Raw genomic sequence first — 20312 nt, forward strand, 5'->3', positions numbered from 1 at the left:
TATAATTAGGGTTTGCTGATGATGAATTCCTTTAACTTGACCTTCTCTGGGAAGCACTTTATATGCCCTTCCATTCTAAATGATAGCTTTGCTGGATAGAATAAGAGAAAAAGAGACTATTACCTACAAAGGAGTTCCCATAAGACCATCAGCTGATTTCTCAAAAGAAACCTTACAGGCAAGAATGGGCTGGAAAGAAGTATTCGAAGTCATGAGCAGCAAGGACCTACATCCAAGATTGCTCTATCCAGCAAAGCTATCATTTAGAACAGGAAGGGATATGTGTATTTCTTATAGCTTATCTCTGTTTGTCTTTAGGAAAGTGCTCTAGTCACATGACTAACTTGATTTCTTTCCCCTTCCTTTTCCTTTTTTAGCTGAATCTCAATTTTTATGTTAAAAGCTTTTAAGCCTTATCTTAAACTCTTAAGCTCCAGAAGTAGTTCTTGAAAGATATCAGCTTATTATCTAAGACAATGTTTATAGGAAGACTGACTAATGGTGTATGAATTAGGTATCATAATTTATTAAGGTATTTTATAAAATTGGTAATAAAACATTTATATATAAAATGAAGTGGAATTTTTCTCTCTGAGAAATAATTTTTAAACTCTTATTTTCCTTGATCATTCTATAATCCAAATTTGTACATTTAAGAATTCATTTGTCTCAAAGAGAGTTTAAAAGACATCACACAGACTGTATTTAATGCCTCCCACCATTCATTCAAATTTCACCAAAACAGCTCAGCCCTTACTCGGTGTGTGAGATCTTTCCCAGCTCCGGTAGCCTCCCCTCACCAACAAAGGCCATTCTGGGATTTCTGCCCCAGCAGCCCCTTCTTCTCCAGGGAATATTTGAGTCTGTGTTGTCGTGTGTGTGTGTGTGTGTGTGTGTGTGTGTGGTGCTTTTGCCCCCTCAGTTGTCTTTTTAATTCCTTGAGGACTCTTTTCTTACTGTGCTTGGTTAATTCTGGCCTGTAAAAGCTACATGAGCTCATATCTGCTGTTATAAATACTAATTACAAAATATTAAAGCTGGAAAGGATCAAAGAGATCATCTAACTCATTCTTAAAGAAAAAAAACTAAGTCTTACTGAAGGTAAATGATTTGTTCAAAGTTAATGGCTTGGATTTTTTATTTAACTCCATTAGGGAAGTATACACACAATTTAGCACATAAGCAAACATGTTTTCTGTATGCTTGCTGGACTGTTATTTTTGGTGGGGGCCATCTTTTATATAGGCACTTTACTGGGTACTGGAGATACAGAGAAAATATAATGGAGAGGAGACCTCTATGTGGAGAATTTCAACAAAGGACTAATATTTTTTAAATGATTAAGCTTATGGATCAAGATAATCGAATTTTTTCTTACTACCTGTGCACTACATGATTGAATTTGGGAATTATCCTTTACTTTTAAAATCTTATATTTTGTAATATTATTTTCATTTAATTTCACAATGAAAATTTCCATAGTGGATCTTTTTAAAAAATCATCTGTATTCTCTGTTGGAAATAACCTAAATTGAATTCAAATTAGAACTATTTTTATATGTCAGAACATGTGATAGTTGTTTAAGTTAGAGAGAGAAAATGATGAATTTCACACATGATTTATAGGAGTTTCTGGAGTTGCTGACAGGGTTGGGTAGGGTTGAATATGACAGAGAATGGAAAATGTTTGGAATTGCTACTGGGCACAAGCATGAGTCACTGAGGACTGAGTGAATTGATTGCCACACCAGCACAGAGTGCAGCTGAGGTTAATTGGCAGGGTTTGCAGTCTGTGATTCTGCCATTGCTCTGCTGCTTTGGAATGAAAAAAAGGTGGTAGGCACAGTGAAAGGCCAAGGGAGTAAAGGATTCAAAGGTGTCGGTAATCTTGGGATAGATCTGGGGAGAGATAGTTCAGTATACACATGCTGAAGAAGTCCCAAGGGGGGCTGAGGGGCTAGAGAACAAGATCACTGGGGGCGAGAATGGATTTGTTTATATTTGAAAAGTAGGAGCAAGGGTCAGAAGGTTCCAGTCATTGACAGGCTTCTCCAAGGTAGAGATTTGGGACTGAAAGATGTGTTGAGTCATGATGAGGCCTAAGGTGTGGCCATACCCCAGTGATTGAAGTGGGACGTGAAGAGTCGCAGAGATAAGATGGCCTGGGAAGATCGTAAGTCTCTGGAAGGGACAGGTTTTGCTGTGTCTGGTCAAGTACAATCAAAGGGGAGTACATGGTACATTGGTTTTAGTGGATGATCAGGCTGAGGCTAAGGGGGAAATGGTGTACAGTGTTTTTCTTGGCATATATGGGGGAAAGACTATACAACCCATAGTGGAGATGATTGTAGGGGAGAAGGTGTTGTGGGAACATCAGGATTTGTTGAAAGAGGAAGGCTGAAATTTCAGTTATGAACAAGATGTAGGGAAATGTGTTCATTAGTATAAGAACATAGAGTCCATGATGATGGGGACAGAAAGGTAAACAAAGACTATGTGCATCTTGGTGGGAGACAGTGGCCCGATCCATACTGGGAGGAGGAGAAACGGGGAAAGGTAGCAGAGTACTACCCCACTGGTCCATGCATGTATCAGGCACTGAAGGTCTGGCCCGCATGGGAAGGTGGCCTGAGAGATAGTTCCCCCAGTTAGCTCAGGAAGAGGGGATGGGAGATTTGCAAAGTTTTATTGCCAGAAAGGTCAGCATTATCAGCTACTCCCAACATTCAGATTCTAGGGGTGAAATCATTACAAAATTTTTGGGAGGACTAGTTTTTACTGATCATTTTGTTATGATTTTGGTGGGAAGAGGCAGATAGGAAAAAATAACTTGATGGCAAATAGCTTATTAAGTTAATAACACCTAAGACAGATTTGTATTATATTTTTAAAGCAAATGCATGTTACTTTTAAGGCAACAATTTCAAGCATATTCTTGATGATATTGGTTGATATGTGGAGAAATAAACCAAATACTTTCAGGGTTTTTAGAAACTATAAAAAAAATCACAGTTCTCTACTTAAAAAAATAGAAAAGATTTTCTTTATAATTTTTAGAGTAAAATCACATTTTTTTAAAACAGACTATATGTTATGGGGAAGAAACAAACTAAAACCAAAAGAACAAAGGGAAAAAGTAGACATACTTGTGTCGCCCCTTCTGTCCACCTCTGCTAGCATCAAAGTATCTGTAAGACTATAAAAATCAAATGAATGCTGATTCATTCCTTGGAAAGCTCTACAGTAGTCAGTATGGTTTGTTTTTGGCTGTCTTGCTTCTGCAGATGAGGCCTGAGACGTTGACCCGTATGCTAAGACACAGCATCACTGTGATTTCTCTAACCTCCGCATACGAAAGTGGTTTTTCAGTTCATGCCCACCTTACATTGTTTTGCCAATAAGTTGAGTTCATTTAGAGTATTTCATTAGCTTTTAAGGAAAGGTTTGGACCAAATCCATTTTACTTTGTGTGATTTATTACCCTACTTATTCTTGACGCCTTGATGATTTTGTTAATTAATAGCATTTTTTTAGTTTCATATTTTTCCATTAGAACTTGAAAAAGCCTCTGAGTTTATCCTGATGATTTCATACTCTCCGTAGAATTTAATATGTCTGAATTTCAACTTGTTAAAATCAATGAAACTTAGAGCTGAGAAGTTGTTTTGCAATTTTTAAAAACTATCGAAATGTCTTTAAAATAACTTCTATGATAGTGAAATGTACTCCTTAGTAGTGTGCATATACCATTTAGGACTACTAACTTCTGTATTTAAGAAATAAATCTTGCTAATGGGGCACTGTTCAGCAATAATTTTTGTACTTATGCATGATCCAAATAATAATTATTCCACTCATGTGCCAAATGACTATTGTTTCTTATACAATCTTGATTTTCCTCTTTGTACTTCCTTGTTTTCCTCAGTCCATAACTTACTTATATTTGTAGTTAACAGTTAAAATCTAATGTTAGGAGTATTTTTTAAGGAATTAGATAATACTGTCTTCCTAAGTTATGAATTAAGCAAAAAAAATTGAGGGAGATTTAAAGTGAATATGGTTTTGTTTATTTGCAGTTTGGTGTTTTGCTTAAATTGCTAAGTGATTAGAAATTGAGTGTTTCGGCCTTTAGTTTATCTGACATCATTATAATGCACCCCTTTTTTGGTTTCTTTGTGAATCTTTGGTGTTAACAGAGCTTTTTGAGTTGAAGTAGCAAAGCTATTTATTCAAGCACCTATTTGACTGTAAGACTGTGAGGGTTAGCATTTCCGAAGCCTAGATTTTTGTGCACCTTAGCCTTATTGCTCCTTGCAATTCCCATTAATGAGAAGGAAAAGACTTAAATCATATATCAGTATTTTTGAAGGTAATAGTAGATAGATGTCAGAATTTATGATAAGAACATAGTTTGAAATATGAACAGGGATGTAGAATAATATACATACATTTACACCCACACACACACACACATAAGCAAAGGTAGATTCAGTTTTGCTCTATGTGATGCCTGTATTTGTTCTTACTCAAGAAATAAAATGGAGAAAAATTTATCACACTCCTAACCTCAGCTGGTAAAATAGGACTCAAGAAAAAAATCATCTGATGCCAGCTTGCACAGGAGTTTTTAGGATTTTGATAGAGAGTTACGTGGATGGACTTATTACCTCAGGGTAGATTTTGTCATTCAGCAACACTTTTTAAATATTTAATTCATTCATTTGTATTAGTTTGTGGGGAGCAAGTTGAGAACTAATTACTTCTTAAAGTCCAAATAAATTTTCATTATTATCTCACTGTTACTTAATAGCAGCATAATGAAGGCAAGTATAATTTTGAGTGTTCCCTTACACACTTGTTTGTGTAAGTTTAGTTCTGAAATGGTTTTCACAATGAATCACCTTCACTGGTTTTCCAAGAATGACAATTTTAGGAACAGGCTTGGTTGGGCATGTGAATTCTTATGTAAAAATGGGGATGATGGTTATGATGGAAAGTCGGAAGGACTTACGACTGGAAGGAGGCGTGTGGAAGGGGCTTCTGGAAAGTCTGGCACGTTCACCTTCCTGACTGGATGGTATTCACCTTGTAACAATTCATTAAGCTATGCTTTGGTTGTATATAGTTTCATGTATCTGTGTTTTATTTTACAGTAAAAAGGATTAAATATAAATCAGCCCAGTCATGAACATTTCTAAAAAAATGTTAGACCTTTCTCAGTGAAAAGGGGGCAAAAAGCATTAAAATAAAAATGGCACATGTGGCTCACACACAAAACCACTGACTCGGGGGGGGGGAGGAAGGAAGGTGGAGAAGTAAATGGGGGAAGGGTCCCCTTTACAAGCAGCAGGAGCCAGCAACCCAGGATGCTCAGCTCTGTCCCCCACAGAACCAGATGGGAGAGGCCCCTTCCTCCCAGAGTCACTTTCTGTCCCACCTCGTGCCCCTTGGGAGGTGGAATTGACGTGTTGGTTGGCATCTGACACCAGCTCCTTAAGGAAGGGCAAGTTCTGAGTCATGATCATGTTCTCCCCAGTCAGCTGAGACACTTTCACAGGCTTCTTTAACCTTGTGAGAAGCTGCAGCCCTCACCTTGGCCTCAGAGTCTTTCATCAGGTTCCGGAAGGTGGGAACTAGGTGCATCTTGGTGCTGTCAGGCCACTCAGCTTTCTGGAGCTCTATGAACTTGTTGGCGACCCTGTATTGTACCTGCCACACCTTGTCCTTGCAGCTTGGCACAGGATGGGCGTCACCAGGGCCTCCACAGCTTCCTGGGGCCAGAGCCTAAATAACTATATAGTTTTAAGTTTCTGCTTTTAAACAACTTTGTATGAGTCTTGGGCATGCTTTTTGTGAAGGAAAAGATACTGGAGAGATGCAAGAAAAGGGGGCAGGCAGCAGTTGTTAAGTGAATGTACTTAGTACTCAGGGGATGGGATGGGATGAGTGGGTGGACTTTGGGGTAGATGTTAGCCCATCTCTGAAATCCACTTGCTGCCAGCACTCCACCGAGTCCTGCTTGTTGGAGACCAGGCTAGACAGCATGGGACCATCTCACTCTTGACCTTGTCCAGCCCCAGCATCTGGGCGAACTCCCCCAGCTTGGAGGCTGCAGCCTGCCGCACCATGGAGGTGTCACATAAGCATAGGTTCCAGAAGTACTGTGGAAGCTCTACCTTGATGGCTCTGGGCATCGGGGCAACAGAGAAGGGTCTTCAGGCCAAGAGGGGCAGGAGGTGAAACAGCCACTTCATCAGTTGCACATGGTGGGCCTCCAGGTCAGAGGGCAAGTGATCCTGCAAGAGGGCAAGGGCTCCACTGCCTTATCCTGCACTACGGCTCTTGCTGCATGGCCAGCAACTCCAGGGGCAGCAGCAGGCAGCGCTGGTACTCCGGGCCTCCCACCACAGTGGTGAAGGTTCCCACCTCTTCCACCAGGACCCAGAGGTCCTCATCCTCATCTCAGACGGTGTAAGGAAGGGCAGACATTCCCTGTGGGCCCATTCCACCCTCGGGGCCATGGTAATGGATGGTGGACAGCTGCTGAGGTGAAGCCGAACATCCTCTATGAGCTAGGGGACCACATAGACCAAGTCGCATCCCTGGCTGTCGCCATCTTGGCTCCATCAGTTCTGGCCAGACTGACGCCAGCACTGGGCTGCAGCCAGGCTGCAGAGGGGCAGGGCTGGAACAGGAAAGGCAGAAGTGGGGAAGCCCCCACCACAAACTTTTAATAGATCCCTTGATGATCGAAGAGGTAGTAATTTTAATTTTTCTCTTCCTTCCCTAGATACTGAGATCAAATTGTAGATTGCACTGATTTTAATATACATTTTTCAAAAAGCAGCCACAGGGTATCTTAGCAGTACTTTATTTAAAATGAAGGGAAAATCTGGAATGTAATCACAGATATTTTGGTCTGGGGCTATAGGTTTTTTCTCTTACAAGACTAAAAATTTGTTTCATTTCTCCACAAGTGACATATGGTTAAAAGCCCCAGTTTGCAAGAGTAGTTTTCTCCTTACTGGCCTTGTGGGTATGAATCCCTAATCTCACTGCCCTCAATTGAAAAGAGCGATTGAAGGAAGGTTCTTTATAAGGTGCAGAGTTCTATGCCAGTGTGTTACCCTAGTTTCATCTCATGAGATCTGCAAAATCTTTTGTTCCTTTCTTTTCTTATAGCAATAAATGAAAACCTAGTTCTTCAAGAAATGCATGGATAATTTAAAATATTGGATACTTTGAGGGTGATGAGTGCTCATTTCATCTTCCTATCATAATATAGATATTTGCTTTAAAAAGAAAAAAAGTTATACCTAGCATGAAATAGAGTTGCAATTTCAGTTATCCTCTTTCTCATTTTTTTACCAAACCATCACTCTAATACTTTAAAAGAGAGAAACATTAGGAGCTGTCATTACAGCAAATTTGACCAAATATATATAAATACCATTTAACTTTTTGGTGAGAAAATAGGCTTAATTCATTTTCTTGGCTCTATCCCAGCTAAAGAATTACATTCTGCTAACCTAAATATAGTGTCTAGTTCTCATGGGATGAGTTACTTTTCACTTTTTCTTTTAATATTGCATAAACTTTATGGCAGTGCATTCAGTGACTTTAGATTACAGCTGTTGGTGGTAGTTTTTCCCCCCTCCATATGAAAATTGTTGAGGAAATAAAAATATGCCATTTCTGTATGAGAATTAACTAACTTTTTTCAAATATTAAGTTTGAGCATTATTTGAAATGTGAATTTAATTCCCACCACTGCTATAACTTCTTGGGAGTCAGGTAGGTGTTGTTTATTTATTGATTAATTGGTTTTGCTTTGCCCTTCCATTTTCTAAATTTATTTAGCTAGAGACTATTAGACTTTCACTTTTGGATGAAGTATCATGTTTTTCCCAAGCAGGAGTTCATGTTGAATTCCAAAAATATATAAGCTATAAGAATAGTATGCCAAGTGAAAGAAGCTAGTCATAAAAACCACATGTTGTGTGATTCTATTTATAAGAAATATCTAGAATAGACATATTCATAGAAAGAGAAAGTAGATTAGTGGTTGCCAAAGGGCTGAGGGGAGGAGACAGTGCAAAAGTCGAATGACTGCTAATGGTTACAGGCTTTCTTTAGGGGTGACAAGAATGTTCTGCAAATACATAGTGGTGATATCTGCACAGTTCTGTGAATATACTAAAAACCAGTGTAGTGTACCCTGCCCTGGCTGAGCCAGACTGGGTAAGCAGCCTGGTACCTTGTGCTCATGGTCTTTTCTCCCCCCCGCCCCACCTGTCCACTGAATAGGAGCAGATTGAAAGTAATACAACTATGTAAGTGCTGACTCAGAATTTAGTTGTTTTTTTTTTAAATAACTATATAGTTTTAAGTTTCTGCTTTTAAACAACTTTGTATGAGTCTTGGGCATGCTTTTTGTGAAGGAAAAGATACTGGAGAGATGCAAGAAAAGGGGGCAGGCAGCAGTTGTTAAGTGAATGTACTTAGTACTCAGTTTGTTACTATAGAAAACTTCTCTGGTTTTGTTTTCTAAAGAGATTGGGGTAAGATCCATCTAGTTGTAGAATGGATAGCTGAGAAGAAGTTAGGCAACCAAGGCTTTAATTCAGTTATGTGCAGGTAATATAAATATTTTAACTATATTTTCAGAAGGACTGAATGAAGTTGATATCTGTATGACATACTGCAAATAACAGCTAGGGTTGGTGATAAAAGAGTAGAAAATTGGGGCTTAGAGAACAGTTTGTGGGATGGGATGAGTGGGTGGACTTTGGGGTAGATGTTAGCCCGTCTCTGAAATCTATTTTACCCTCTAGCAGTCCTTCCCCCTCCCCTTCTGTCTCCTCCCCTCAGCTCCCGGCAATCACTAATCTATTTTCTGTTTCTATGGGTTTACTTATTCTGGACTTTTCTTATAAATGGAATTATATAATGTGTGGTCTTTTGTGAATGACTTCTGTATCACTTAATACATGATTATTAAAATTAGTCATTTTGAAATGCTAAGGAAACAGTAATGTTTTAACTGCCATTAAAAATTTAGTTCATGTTGATCTGATCCAAGATGGCAATGGAATTAGTTGATTGTTACACTTACCTCCATCCAGAACCAAAGTGGAATTACAACTAAAACATAGAACAAGCAGCCTGAATAACCAACTGAAGACTAGTTGAAATCTTAAACCAAAGGATTTACAGAAGAAGCCACATTGAAATTGGTAGGAAGGTCAGAGACATCAAAAGGGCTGGCCCTGCTCCCAGAGGTAGTGGCTGAGATTCCAGAGGGATAGCTCAGCTGCAAAGGTTCTCCCAAAGCAACAGAGCCAGAAGGGGTGCCCTCATAACATCTGGCTGTGAAAATCAGCAGGGATTCTGTCTGCCAGGGGGAGACAGGGGTCTACTCGAGACATAGGCACCGTCCTAAAGGGCCAATATACAAAATCTTGTTTACCTCCACTCATCCTGGCCTCCGACTGAGGGATGGTGGAGCAGTCTGGAGTCCTGTGAGGAGAGACTGAGGTTTGTGGCTCTAGGGAGAAGGCTGAGGGGACAGTTGCCAGGGTCCCTGTACTGAGTCCCTCTCCCACACCACAGATGCCCTAATTCTTAGGTTGAGCACTCCCCTCCACATGGCACCAGCCTGGGGGAATGCAGTAGTCTCACCCTCTGGACTCCCTGTCATCCCACCCTGTGGAGCTCAAGCCCTGCTGAGAAATCAGCTACCTGGGCCAGGGTATTGAGCTCTGGCCAGACTTGGGGTGTCAGTGACTGAGGGATGCAGCTTTGGGGCAGGGGCCATTACCTCCACTTTCCCATGAACCAAACTGGTGCCTCCCCTTCATGGGAGATCCTCTAGCTGCACACTCTGGGCTCCAGGTGGCCCCATTCTCTCGACTCCTGGTGGCCCCTCCCTGCCAATGCCTGGGCAGAATTTGGGACAGACTGAGTCATGTGGCTCTGGGGCCAGGTCACTCCTCTCACTTTTCTCCAAACCTGACTGGCACCTCCTCTTCATGGGAGATCCACCTGTCCCACCCTTCTGACTCACAGTGGCCCTGCCCTGTTGAGCTTAGGCTCCTGGCAGAACCTGGGGCAGACTGAATTGTGTGGCTCTGGGACAAGGGCCATTCCCCCCCCTCACACATCCAACTGGTACAGAGCCCTCCCTTCACACAGCCAAATCTGGGTCTGTTTGGGCCTGATGAACTCTTCTGGCCTCATCCCCATCACTCCCTGTGATACTAGGAGAGGTGGGTGGGGGGAGGTGGAGGAGGGTATGGGGGAATGAATGGTGATGGAAAGAGACTTGTCTTGGAGTGCTGAATACACAATTCAATGTGCAGATGATGTGTTGAAGAACTGTACACCTGAAACTCATGCAATTTTGTTAACCAGTGTCACCCCAATAAATTCAACAAAGAGGAGGAAAAAAGACCCCAAACAGCCACAGCAATCTTGGGAAAGAAGAACTAAGTTGGAGGAATCATGCCACCTGGTATCAAACTAGGCTACAAGGCCATAGTAATCAAAACAACATGGTTCTGGCATAAAAGCAGACATAAATTTCAACGGAACAGAATGGAGAGCTCAGAAATAAACCCATGCCTTTATGGCCATATTCCACAGAGGAGGCAAGAAAACACAATGGGGTAAAGATAGTATATTTAATAAATGGTGTTGGTAAAATTGGACAGATGTGCAAAAAAATGAAATTAGTCTACTTTCCTACACCATCCAGAAGAATGAACTCAAAATGAATTAAAGACTTAAATGTAAGACTCAAAACCATAAAAATTCTAGCAGAAAACATAGGCAGCAAAATCTCAGGCATTTCTTGTAGCACTGTTTTTTCTCTGATATGTCTCCTTGGACAAGGGAAATAAAAAATAAAAATAAATAAATGGGACTACATCAAACTAAAAACTTTTTGCACAGGGAGGTAAAACATCAACAAAATGAAAAGACAACTCACTGAATGTGAGAACATATTTGCCAATGATATATCTGATAAAGAGTTAATATCCAAAATTTATAAAGAACTTGTAAAGGTCAATACCAAACAGACAAGCAATCCAATTTAAAAATAGGTAAAGGACCTGAATAGACAGTTCTCCAAAGAGGATGTGCAGATGGCCAGTAGCCATATGAAATGATGCTCAACATCATTAATCATCAGAGAAATGCAAACTGAAACCACAATGAGGTATCACCTCACACCTGTCAGGATGGCTGTCGTCCATAAATCAACAGACGAAAAATGCTGGCAAGGATGTGGAGGAAGGGGAACTCCAGTGCACCGCTGGTGGAAATGCAAACTGGTGTAGTCTCTGTGGAAAACAGTATAGAATTTTCTAAAAAAAATTAGAAATGGAACTGTCTAATGACCCGGCAATTCTACTTCTGGGAATGTATCCAAAGAAACCCAAAACACTGATTCCAAAGAATATGTGCACCCCTATGTTCATTGCAGCATTATTTACAATCGCCAAGATCTGGAAGCAGCCCAAGTGCCCATCGGCAGATGAGTGGATAAAACAGCAATGGTACATTTATGCAATGGAATACTACACAGCTGTAAAAAGGAAGGAAATCTTACCTTTTGCAACAGCATGGGTGGAATGTGGAGATTATTATGCTAAGTGGAATAAGCCAGTCAGAGAAAGATAAATACCATATGATTTTATTTATATGTGGACTCCAATGAACAAAATAAACTAACAGTCAAAATAGAAAAAGACTCATAGATCAAGAGAACAGACAGACTGCTGTTAGAGTTAGGGGACTGGGAGAAAAACACAAGGGGATTAAGGGAAAAAAACCTCGTAGACACAGACGACAGTGTGGTGATTACGAGAGGGAAGAGGGCCAGGGCAAGTAGAGGAGGGTAAAAGGAGTATAAATGGTGACGGTAGGAGACTTGCTTTTGGGTGGTGAACACACAACGCAATATACAGATGATGTATTATATATGTATATGTGAAGCCTTTATAATTTTATTAACCAGTATCACCCCAATATATTCAATAAAATTTTTAAAAAATGAAAATTTAGTCCCTGTCAATTTGTAAATGTTTTATGGTTGGGAGAGGACAAAGAACCCTACTGTTTTTTACAACATAGAGTAAGGGGTGTGGCGTTGTTCTTTCTCTCGCACTACTTTCTCTCTTCCAGACTACAGTTCACACTTGAGTGAAGTCAGTACATGCTGTGTAGCTCACCCACATTTTTTCACCTTAGTTAAAACCATGTGATATCATAATTCTTTATCATCTCTAGATGTTGGTAGTAAACTGCAACTTTTTAAGACTAGAAATGAACCGATAACATTGCCAAAACTCATTTTACTTTTTGGCCCAATTTTAAAAATGTTGGGCCCATGAGCTAGTTATTGTTTATTTTCAACCGGAAATAAGAAATTACAAACTAATTGGAGGGTATATTTAATGATGTGTCCTGACTACTATGTGTTTTTATGACATTTTGTGTTACTACAAAAATACATAAAGCTATTGAAACTGTTGTCATTGAATTGCATCAGTTTACATTTGCTCTGATTTATCGTAGACAGTTATGTCCTTCCATTTTAGTGAGAGAAGTGTCTTTTTTCAAACTCACAGACAACGTCTGGGGAAGATGTTCGAGACTTCACAAAGGTATTGAAGAATAAGTTCCGATCAAAGAAATACTTCGCCAAACATCCTCGGCTTGGCTACCTGCCTGTCCAGACAGTTCTTGAAGGTGACAACTTAGAGACGTAAGTTTAATATTAAAACTTCTAAGTACTTATATCTGATATTATCTTTTATTGTATTAGTGACACGAGAGCCATTGTCTGATACCAAAACTATTTGTGTTTTGGTAAAATGGTTCATTTTAAATGCGGTAAATTAAACTTAGAATCAATCTTTACAACATGAAATTTTTACTCTTTGCTTTTGACAGTGTCACAGCTAAAGTGTCAGGTGTAATTTTGCACTCGTTCCTAAACTTTAAAAGTATGTGTTAATGTGCCAACCTTTGCATTGTTATCTCTTTTTCTCTTAAAAACATTTAAGTTGTGGTACTGTATGTTCTTTCATTATTTTACTTATTTTTTGTTTCCCTTCTTTGGGGTACATTGTATTATTTTTTATAGTATGCTTCACACTTATTTTATATGCTTTTTTTTTTCATTTTCAACAATAGCCGTACTCATTTGGATACTTTGAGTATGTTGGCTATCTCCTGTGTTGCTTCAGATATCTGCCTATGCTGAAATCTGATCAAAATCTCACATTTCTTTTCTAATTTCTCTTTTCTTCAACGTGAAGATAGAAAAATGAGATAGCTTTATATAGTACTTGAAATAGAGACAACTTCTTTAAATTTTATGACCGAAGCTTCCCAACATAAATGAAACAAAGTTTAAAGCTAGCAAAATTACTATGGGTTTTTAAAGCAAAGAAAAATAACAATTTATAGCCTGAAATGAAAAGAATTTTGCAAACGAGCCAGAACAAACATAAGAAATAATTTTAAATTACTGAACGCTTCTATATCAAGATAAAAAATGGATATGATTTAAATCTTTGAATCTTTAAAATATCGTCATAAAGATGCCTATGAAAGCAATTTTCTTTGTGCTTGAATCTCAGGAAAAATTAACTTTACTTGCTAACCATCCCCAGAGTTCCTATTCATAAAAAATAGCGAGGCTCCTGTCACAGAAAGATGATCTCTTAAATGACCACATAAGACAAGCTCAGAGGGATGAAGTGTGGATTTTCTTACATTACACAGTTGAAAAGATAGGAGGAAGAAGTATAGAAAGTGCACCAAGTACAATTATTAGGAAGTAAAACTTTCTTTAACCGTCAAAACTCAGGGAGACGTGATCTGGAAACAGCAACAGTGCAGTGGATGACGGCGGTCTGTGTCTCAGAGATGTCAAAGCACAGGGACAGGCGATTCGGTCTGAATCTGTTTCTGTAGAAAGCCCTGTAGACCAGGGGCTTTGGTAGCTTTGTGTGAAAATTGTTTTTGTGTTTGTGTGTGTGTGTGTGTGTGTGTGATGTGTGAAACTGCTAAGAAGTAGAAGAAAGACCACAGCCAGAGCACAGTGGATGTCTTTACCCTGCCACAGGCAACATGGGTGTTGCATATAGAAAGGGAGGTAATGCAGCTGTGCGTGTAAACAAGTCCAAAAATGCCAGATATACACTTAAAGCATATAAAAAAAAATCAAACTGTTTGATAACTTTGCTTGATACCAAACTGTGTACAATTAAGATATTTGCCTCCCGGTCATTGCTTTCCACACTCTACTCTAGAACAAATTTTACTGAAGCAATTACAGTTCAAAGAGAACTCTTCAAATACTTAAATTCATAGGAAAGGTAGATTTTTGGTCCTCTTTTTGATTTGTGGATATATTTTATCCTTTTCTTCATCAGGGTGTATGATACATTCAGAACAAATACATCTTTATTTGCTTTAGTATCTGATACAGAATGTGATTGGGCTAAACACCTCGGGATAAAGACAAAATTTTACTCTTGGTATCAGAACTAATTAAACTTTGGAGTAGCTCCTTGAAGCATAGAGTTATGACACAGTGCTTTTATTTATGGGATAATTGATAGGTTTGGACTGGTGATATGCCTTTCACTCTTCTGCTAAACCATTGGCATTTTGTGCCTTAAATATCTACATCCTTCCAATGAATTGTGCAGATAGACTTTTTATAGTCTTTTTAAACATTTTTGATAATTTGCCTTTCAGTGTCAAAAATAATCATCGGCATCCATCATTCTATTCTGAGTCAGTTAAAGTAAAAAAGAAGAGAAAAGCATGCCAATAATTTTGTGCTCAGATTTTTGGCTGTAACTCTGAAAATGCCTCACTTCATCTAACATGAATTTACCAGCATTTCCAGTGAGAGGAAAACAAGAGAAAGTAAACGGGTATAGATTAAATCAGATGTCACAAGACGTGTTTTGGAAAAGATTTATGAGCTGCTGTTTAGAGTGGGCAGATTTTCTTGTGTTTTTTTTTTAACCCTAAAATGTGTTCTGGGGCTTACTGTAGTTCATTTTCTGCTGAGTCCTTTCTAGTACAAGGCTACTTAATCTTCTGGTGTAACGATTTATGTGAGTGGGTAGTAAAAAGTTTGATTTCGTCTATTCTCCTCTTTGTGGGAGGAGAACATTGGAGAAAAACCAGTGAAGTGGTAAATGTGTTGAAGTTATTTATGGAGCTGATTAGAATTTCCTTTGGCTTCTTTCTCTTTTATTACTGCAAAACGCAATGTCTTATCTCTTATCCGGTAATTATACTTGCATGCTTGGAAGGGCTTTATAGGAAAAATGAGTTACTCTGAAAAGAAGGTAAACAAGCCCATGCCTAGGTTTATTCAGTACATTTTATAACTTTGCTGGATTTTTCAAAAAATAATGAAAATAAATGAGTAGAGCTCAATGAAAAAGATACCATTGAATATAAACCTGAGAGACAAGCGAAAGTAGTGGCCAAAGGAACTTGAGAATTGTGGTAGCTTGTTATTGGCTGAAAAGTTAGGTTGGTTTTCCTAAATGTTAAAGAATTGATGTAGGTGCCTGTCCCTGATATTGGCTAAGAGGGAGTGGATAAAGTGTGTGGTTTTTCGCATCCTTCCTGCAGCAAAGACTGTCTCCTGGTAGGTGTAGTTGCGGTTGTGGGCACGCTGGCCTGGGAGGAAGTGATGGCTGACGTGAGACCTGAAAGATTAAAGGGCCAAACGGTCAGCATGTGGTGTGCAAGGAGGAAAGGGAAGGTTTGGCCTCAAGGGAAGCATTTTCTCAAAGGCCTGGAGTCAAGATCGTTTTGGAAACTGGGGTGGGAAGCTAGGAATAGTGGCAAGAAAGGAGAGTGGAGAAAGAAGCAAGAACCAGAAACTGAAGGGCCTTGTATATAAGCCATGTCAGGGAGCAGTAGGCAGCCACTGAAGGTTTGTGTGTCAGAGGACGATGGGACCCCTCTTACCCAGTTCCAGGACAAATATTCAGGATCCAGCACAAATAATGCCCCTTTTCATTACAAAGTCTTTTATTGCAAAATTATAAGCATATAATTCTGTAACATAACAATATCACACCCAAGCACACCATATGACCTCTTAGATGAAATGTTCAAATTAAAACTATAAATGTATTACACCCATATTATTATCATACCAACCACACTCAAGCAGGCACTATTTCTGCTGGACCCTGTATTTAAGCAAGCGAAAGACCGGAAGCATTAGGAGCAGTTTGTTCAGAATTTAAAGCACTAAAAAAAATCACTAAGTTTTTCAAAGAAAGTCTGGCATATGTTCATATATTAAGTATATTTAGTAGAGTCTGATTGTTTGCACATTGCATTTGATTAATCGAAACCCTCTATTCAGTCACTAGGCTGTATTAAATCTGGGCTAACGTGCAGACCCATCTCATTTCTGGCCACTTCAGCTTACAGTGAGCGTGTTGCCGTTTTTCCCCCTTCCAGAGTTAGAGGAGAAAGCTTATCACTCAAGTTTTTTTTTTCCCCCTACAAATCAAAATACTTTGAAATCAATGAAGCCTTCAGTTTTTTTAATCTTTCTTTCTTTTCTTAGAAAATTTCTCAATATATAATAACATTTTTTTCAGCAACTCTTCAGTTCAGCCTTCTGCCTCTGCCGTTCTTATCTTAGTTCAATGAATCACTGTTGTGCTTGCTGAATTAACTTCACAAGAACCAGCCGAGCAATTTTACAAAGTTTTTCCAAGTTCAATTAAGATTTAAAAAAAATAGGTTTTTGTGTGTGTGTGTTCAAAGCTCATGGTAAATGTGTTACACTTGAATTCTAGAAATGATCACTGAAGAAGTTACAGTTTTGGGGAACGTGTATAGCAAACCATTCACCTGCCATTTAACATCCATATTTCCAATTTAATGAAAAGTAGTGATGTAGAAAGACTATTGAATAGTGCAGTGCTGTTTTATTGTTCTTGTGTCTATTTTATACATGGATAATTAAGTCCATTTCCAGTATAGATATTCTGACAGACACAGACCAGATAAATGCCTGTTTTTGAAAGCAGGTCCAAAGAGTCTTAGTTTGTCATTCCAATAAGATGACCTTCCATTTCCTTCTCATCTTTGCTATTTAGACATCAAATTGTGCCTCCCACTAGGAGATAATGACATCATTAAATTTTTCATAAGTGTGTATGTGTAATAGACACAGGAGAATCAAGTGGAGCTCAGATAAATTGCAGCTTTCCTTCTTTATTTGAGTCGGCATTGGCTTTTGTAGGAGACTGTAGTTAGTTAATTAGAGAGCTGATTTTGTTTGGACTTTTAAAGCTCCACATTCACCAGTACCTCCTCTCTCCCACCCCTACCCCCTAAAAACATGTTAGGGTTTGAGCTGCCTTTTAATTAGGATCGATTGTTTTCAAAGGCTTGTGCTGGGGATGCAGGGGCTCCTAGGCTGTTCTGTGAGGCTGGACCGCCCCCAGGGCTGGGAGTAGCCCTGACTGATCACGCTCTAGACTCAAGCCCTGATTTAAGCAGAACAAGTTTCTTTATCAGTTTCATAGATTGAACTTCTGGATAATATTTTGTATGAAGAAAAGTCTATCATGATCTAAAAAAAATTTTTTTTAGTTTTAGTGATAACGTGAAATTTTTGGTGGGGTGTAGGGGAGGTATCTAGGTTATGTCTTTTTTTGTTCAATGTATCCGTGAGGCTGAGATGCTTGGTATATGCCTAGATTTGAGTTTACTTTTAAAATTGGACAGAGAATCAAAACAGTCTCATTTTATTGCAACTCTGTCATCAATACATAATATAGTCTTCAGTATTTAACTTTACCTTTCTTAGGTGGAAAGATAAACAAAAATGTGATTGCCTCTTTCCTCAGTATATTATGGAATATTGTCTTTGCAATTGTCCATAATTTTGGAGCATTGTCTTTTTCTTTTCATTAAGACTATTTAAGTTGTGTTTGCTGTCCTGTAACAAACAGCCTGTAATATCTGTGAAAAGGCCTCTGCAGGCATGGAAACATCAGCATCTTCTCTAGAATAAACAGTGATTTCTGTGACTTTTGAGTCCCGATGGTGAAAACTAATACAGCAGAGGAAGACAATTGAGAATGTTCCCTCACTTCCATCCCCCACTGCTTTTGTCTTAACTTGCTCTAAAGTGTTTGTTCTGTGACTTTTGTTTCCCTCTCCCCTCTCCGCAGTCCTATCACACTCATCAGTATGTGGCCAGAGCATTATGAGTGAGTATTGCGGCTCTGTATGCAGACGAGGAGGTTCTAATCAGTCTGTTAGCATGGGGGCAATTACTAAACACTTGTTCTAAAATAATGGTTCTGCTTCCTGGGTAACAATCCTGGTGGTTTCTTTGCATGGTAAATTCATTATTTAACTAAGCTAACATTTCTAATAGGAACATCTATCAACATGTGGGTATAAAACTGTTTATTTGCATTTTCCTTTATAGCCCCTCGCAGTCTCCTCAGCTGTTTCACGATGATACCCATTCAAGAATCGAACAGTACGCCACACGGTAAGAAACTTTGATGGAGCCCTCTGCTGCACTGCCTCCCAGAATGTATTTATTTCTGTGTTATTCCTACACCACGAATGTGCCTCGACTCAAGGGATGTTGTTTCGTAGGAGCTGTGATTCCATTATATTTGGAATCTGGGCTCTCATTTTCCCATGTTGTAATTAGCACTTTCCCAAACACCTGCTATACATTCTATAAAGAGCAGAAAGAGAAACTCAGTAGTATGTGATTATGGAGCTCGTGAGAATCCAGACACTGTATAAGCAGGACTTAGATAATGTAACCCAGTTTCATTGAATGAAATAGGGCTTGAAAGTGCTCTCAGGAGACGATGCACATATGAATTACAATAGCTAATTAATGTATGTTAATGCTTTATCACAGGGGTTTATATTCAAGCCCCCCCCACCATACACACACACACACACACACACACACAAGTATAAAGAATAGTTTGGTCTTGATGGTATGTAGAAACTTTCGAAAAGCAGGTATACTAGTTGTCTGCTAGTAAGTAGCTACACCTGAAAAGGTTAGTTCAAACATCATAAAAATAGTAGCATTTGAACTGGGTTTTGGTCAAATAGAATTTCTGGGAAAAGCCAGGCTTGGGCTAATGGAAAAACATCCTCAAAAGCATTGAGCTGGGAAAGAACACGGCTTGTTTGAGGAACTGCAAGTAGGGAAAGGGTCAAGGATGAGGAGTAGAGGAAGAGAAGCCGAAGTCCCATAACGGGACTGCTTGCTAAGGGGCAGGTTATGTCCCTTCCCTGGGTAAAGCGGAGTCACAGAGAGTCTTGAAACATGAAGGGATCATAGTTAGATTTGTGTGAGAATGAAGATGGACTTGAAGGTCAGGGAGGTTAGTTAGGAGGCTAAGGCAGTTGGGAATCAGGGGTGCCCAGCCCACAGCCCACAGGCCACATGCGGCCCAGGATGGCTATGAATGCCGCCCAACACTAAATTGTAAATCTACTTGAAACCTTTTTTCATTCGTCAGTTTTTGTTAGTGTTTGTATATTTCATGTGTGGCCCAAGACAACTGTTCTTTTTCCAGCGTGGCCCAGAGATGCTGAAAGGGTGGACACCCCTGCCAGTAGAACATGGCATAAGATAAAGGCCTACAGGCCTTAAGGCAGTGGTAATAGAAATGTAACTCAACATTAGAGGTTGTTTTAATCCCACAGTCTCATGAGGAGAATTGGACCTTTCTGTATTTTGTGAAGGTTATGACAGTTTAAGAATGACTGAGGCCAAACCTCCAGCTGACTCTGCCCCTCGTGGTCACGTTGCCTAAGCCCTTTATTTTTCTTTTTCAGACTGGCCCAGATGGAAAGGACCAACGGGTCTTTCCTCACTGACAGCAGCTCTACCACAGGAAGCGTGTAAGTAAACCCTGAAATCAGTGCTGCTGGGGTGGGCCAGTTCCTGTATGATGGCTGTCGGAAATCATCTTCACCGATGGTGGCTCTGGATTTTGATCCCAATCAAAACTGATGTGTGGTTACAAAAATGTCCACCTAGATTTTATGCTTTCAAGCCATGGCAGTATAAATTGGATATGTTTGTTTACTTAATTTCCTATAAGTTAATGAAAAAATCCTGCATTTGGCAGCTAATCCACTTCAGGAAAATCAGATTGTTTTATTTACAAATACAGGTGTAGGCAGTTACTCCACTTGTATGAAATTTCTTGTTAATTCCACAGAATATGTGCCTGTCCATAAAA

At 39.4% G+C, this 20312-nt stretch overlaps 1 protein-coding gene across 8 annotated transcripts in view; it reads left to right on the top strand.

Moving 5' to 3' along the window:
* Positions 1-20312, top strand: part of UTRN (utrophin) — a 453043-nt gene that overhangs the window by 409723 nt on the left and 23008 nt on the right. For 7 of the 8 annotated variants that reach the window (XM_045842802.1, XM_045842803.1, XM_045842804.1 and 4 more), the window contains 4 exons: positions 12636-12772; positions 18252-18290; positions 18515-18580; positions 19903-19968. In XM_045842802.1, the coding sequence (XP_045698758.1) occupies positions 12636-12772; positions 18252-18290; positions 18515-18580; positions 19903-19968 (308 nt within the window). The remainder of the gene's footprint in view (positions 1-12635; positions 12773-18251; positions 18291-18514; positions 18581-19902; positions 19969-20312) is intronic. The other variant, XM_045842806.1, reaches the window with a different exon arrangement.

This window comes from Phyllostomus hastatus, unplaced genomic scaffold (genome assembly GCF_019186645.2).
Source record: "Phyllostomus hastatus isolate PE091 unplaced genomic scaffold, TTU_PhHast_1.1 phas_contig_40, whole genome shotgun sequence".
Lineage (NCBI taxonomy): Eukaryota > Metazoa > Chordata > Mammalia > Chiroptera > Phyllostomidae > Phyllostomus > Phyllostomus hastatus.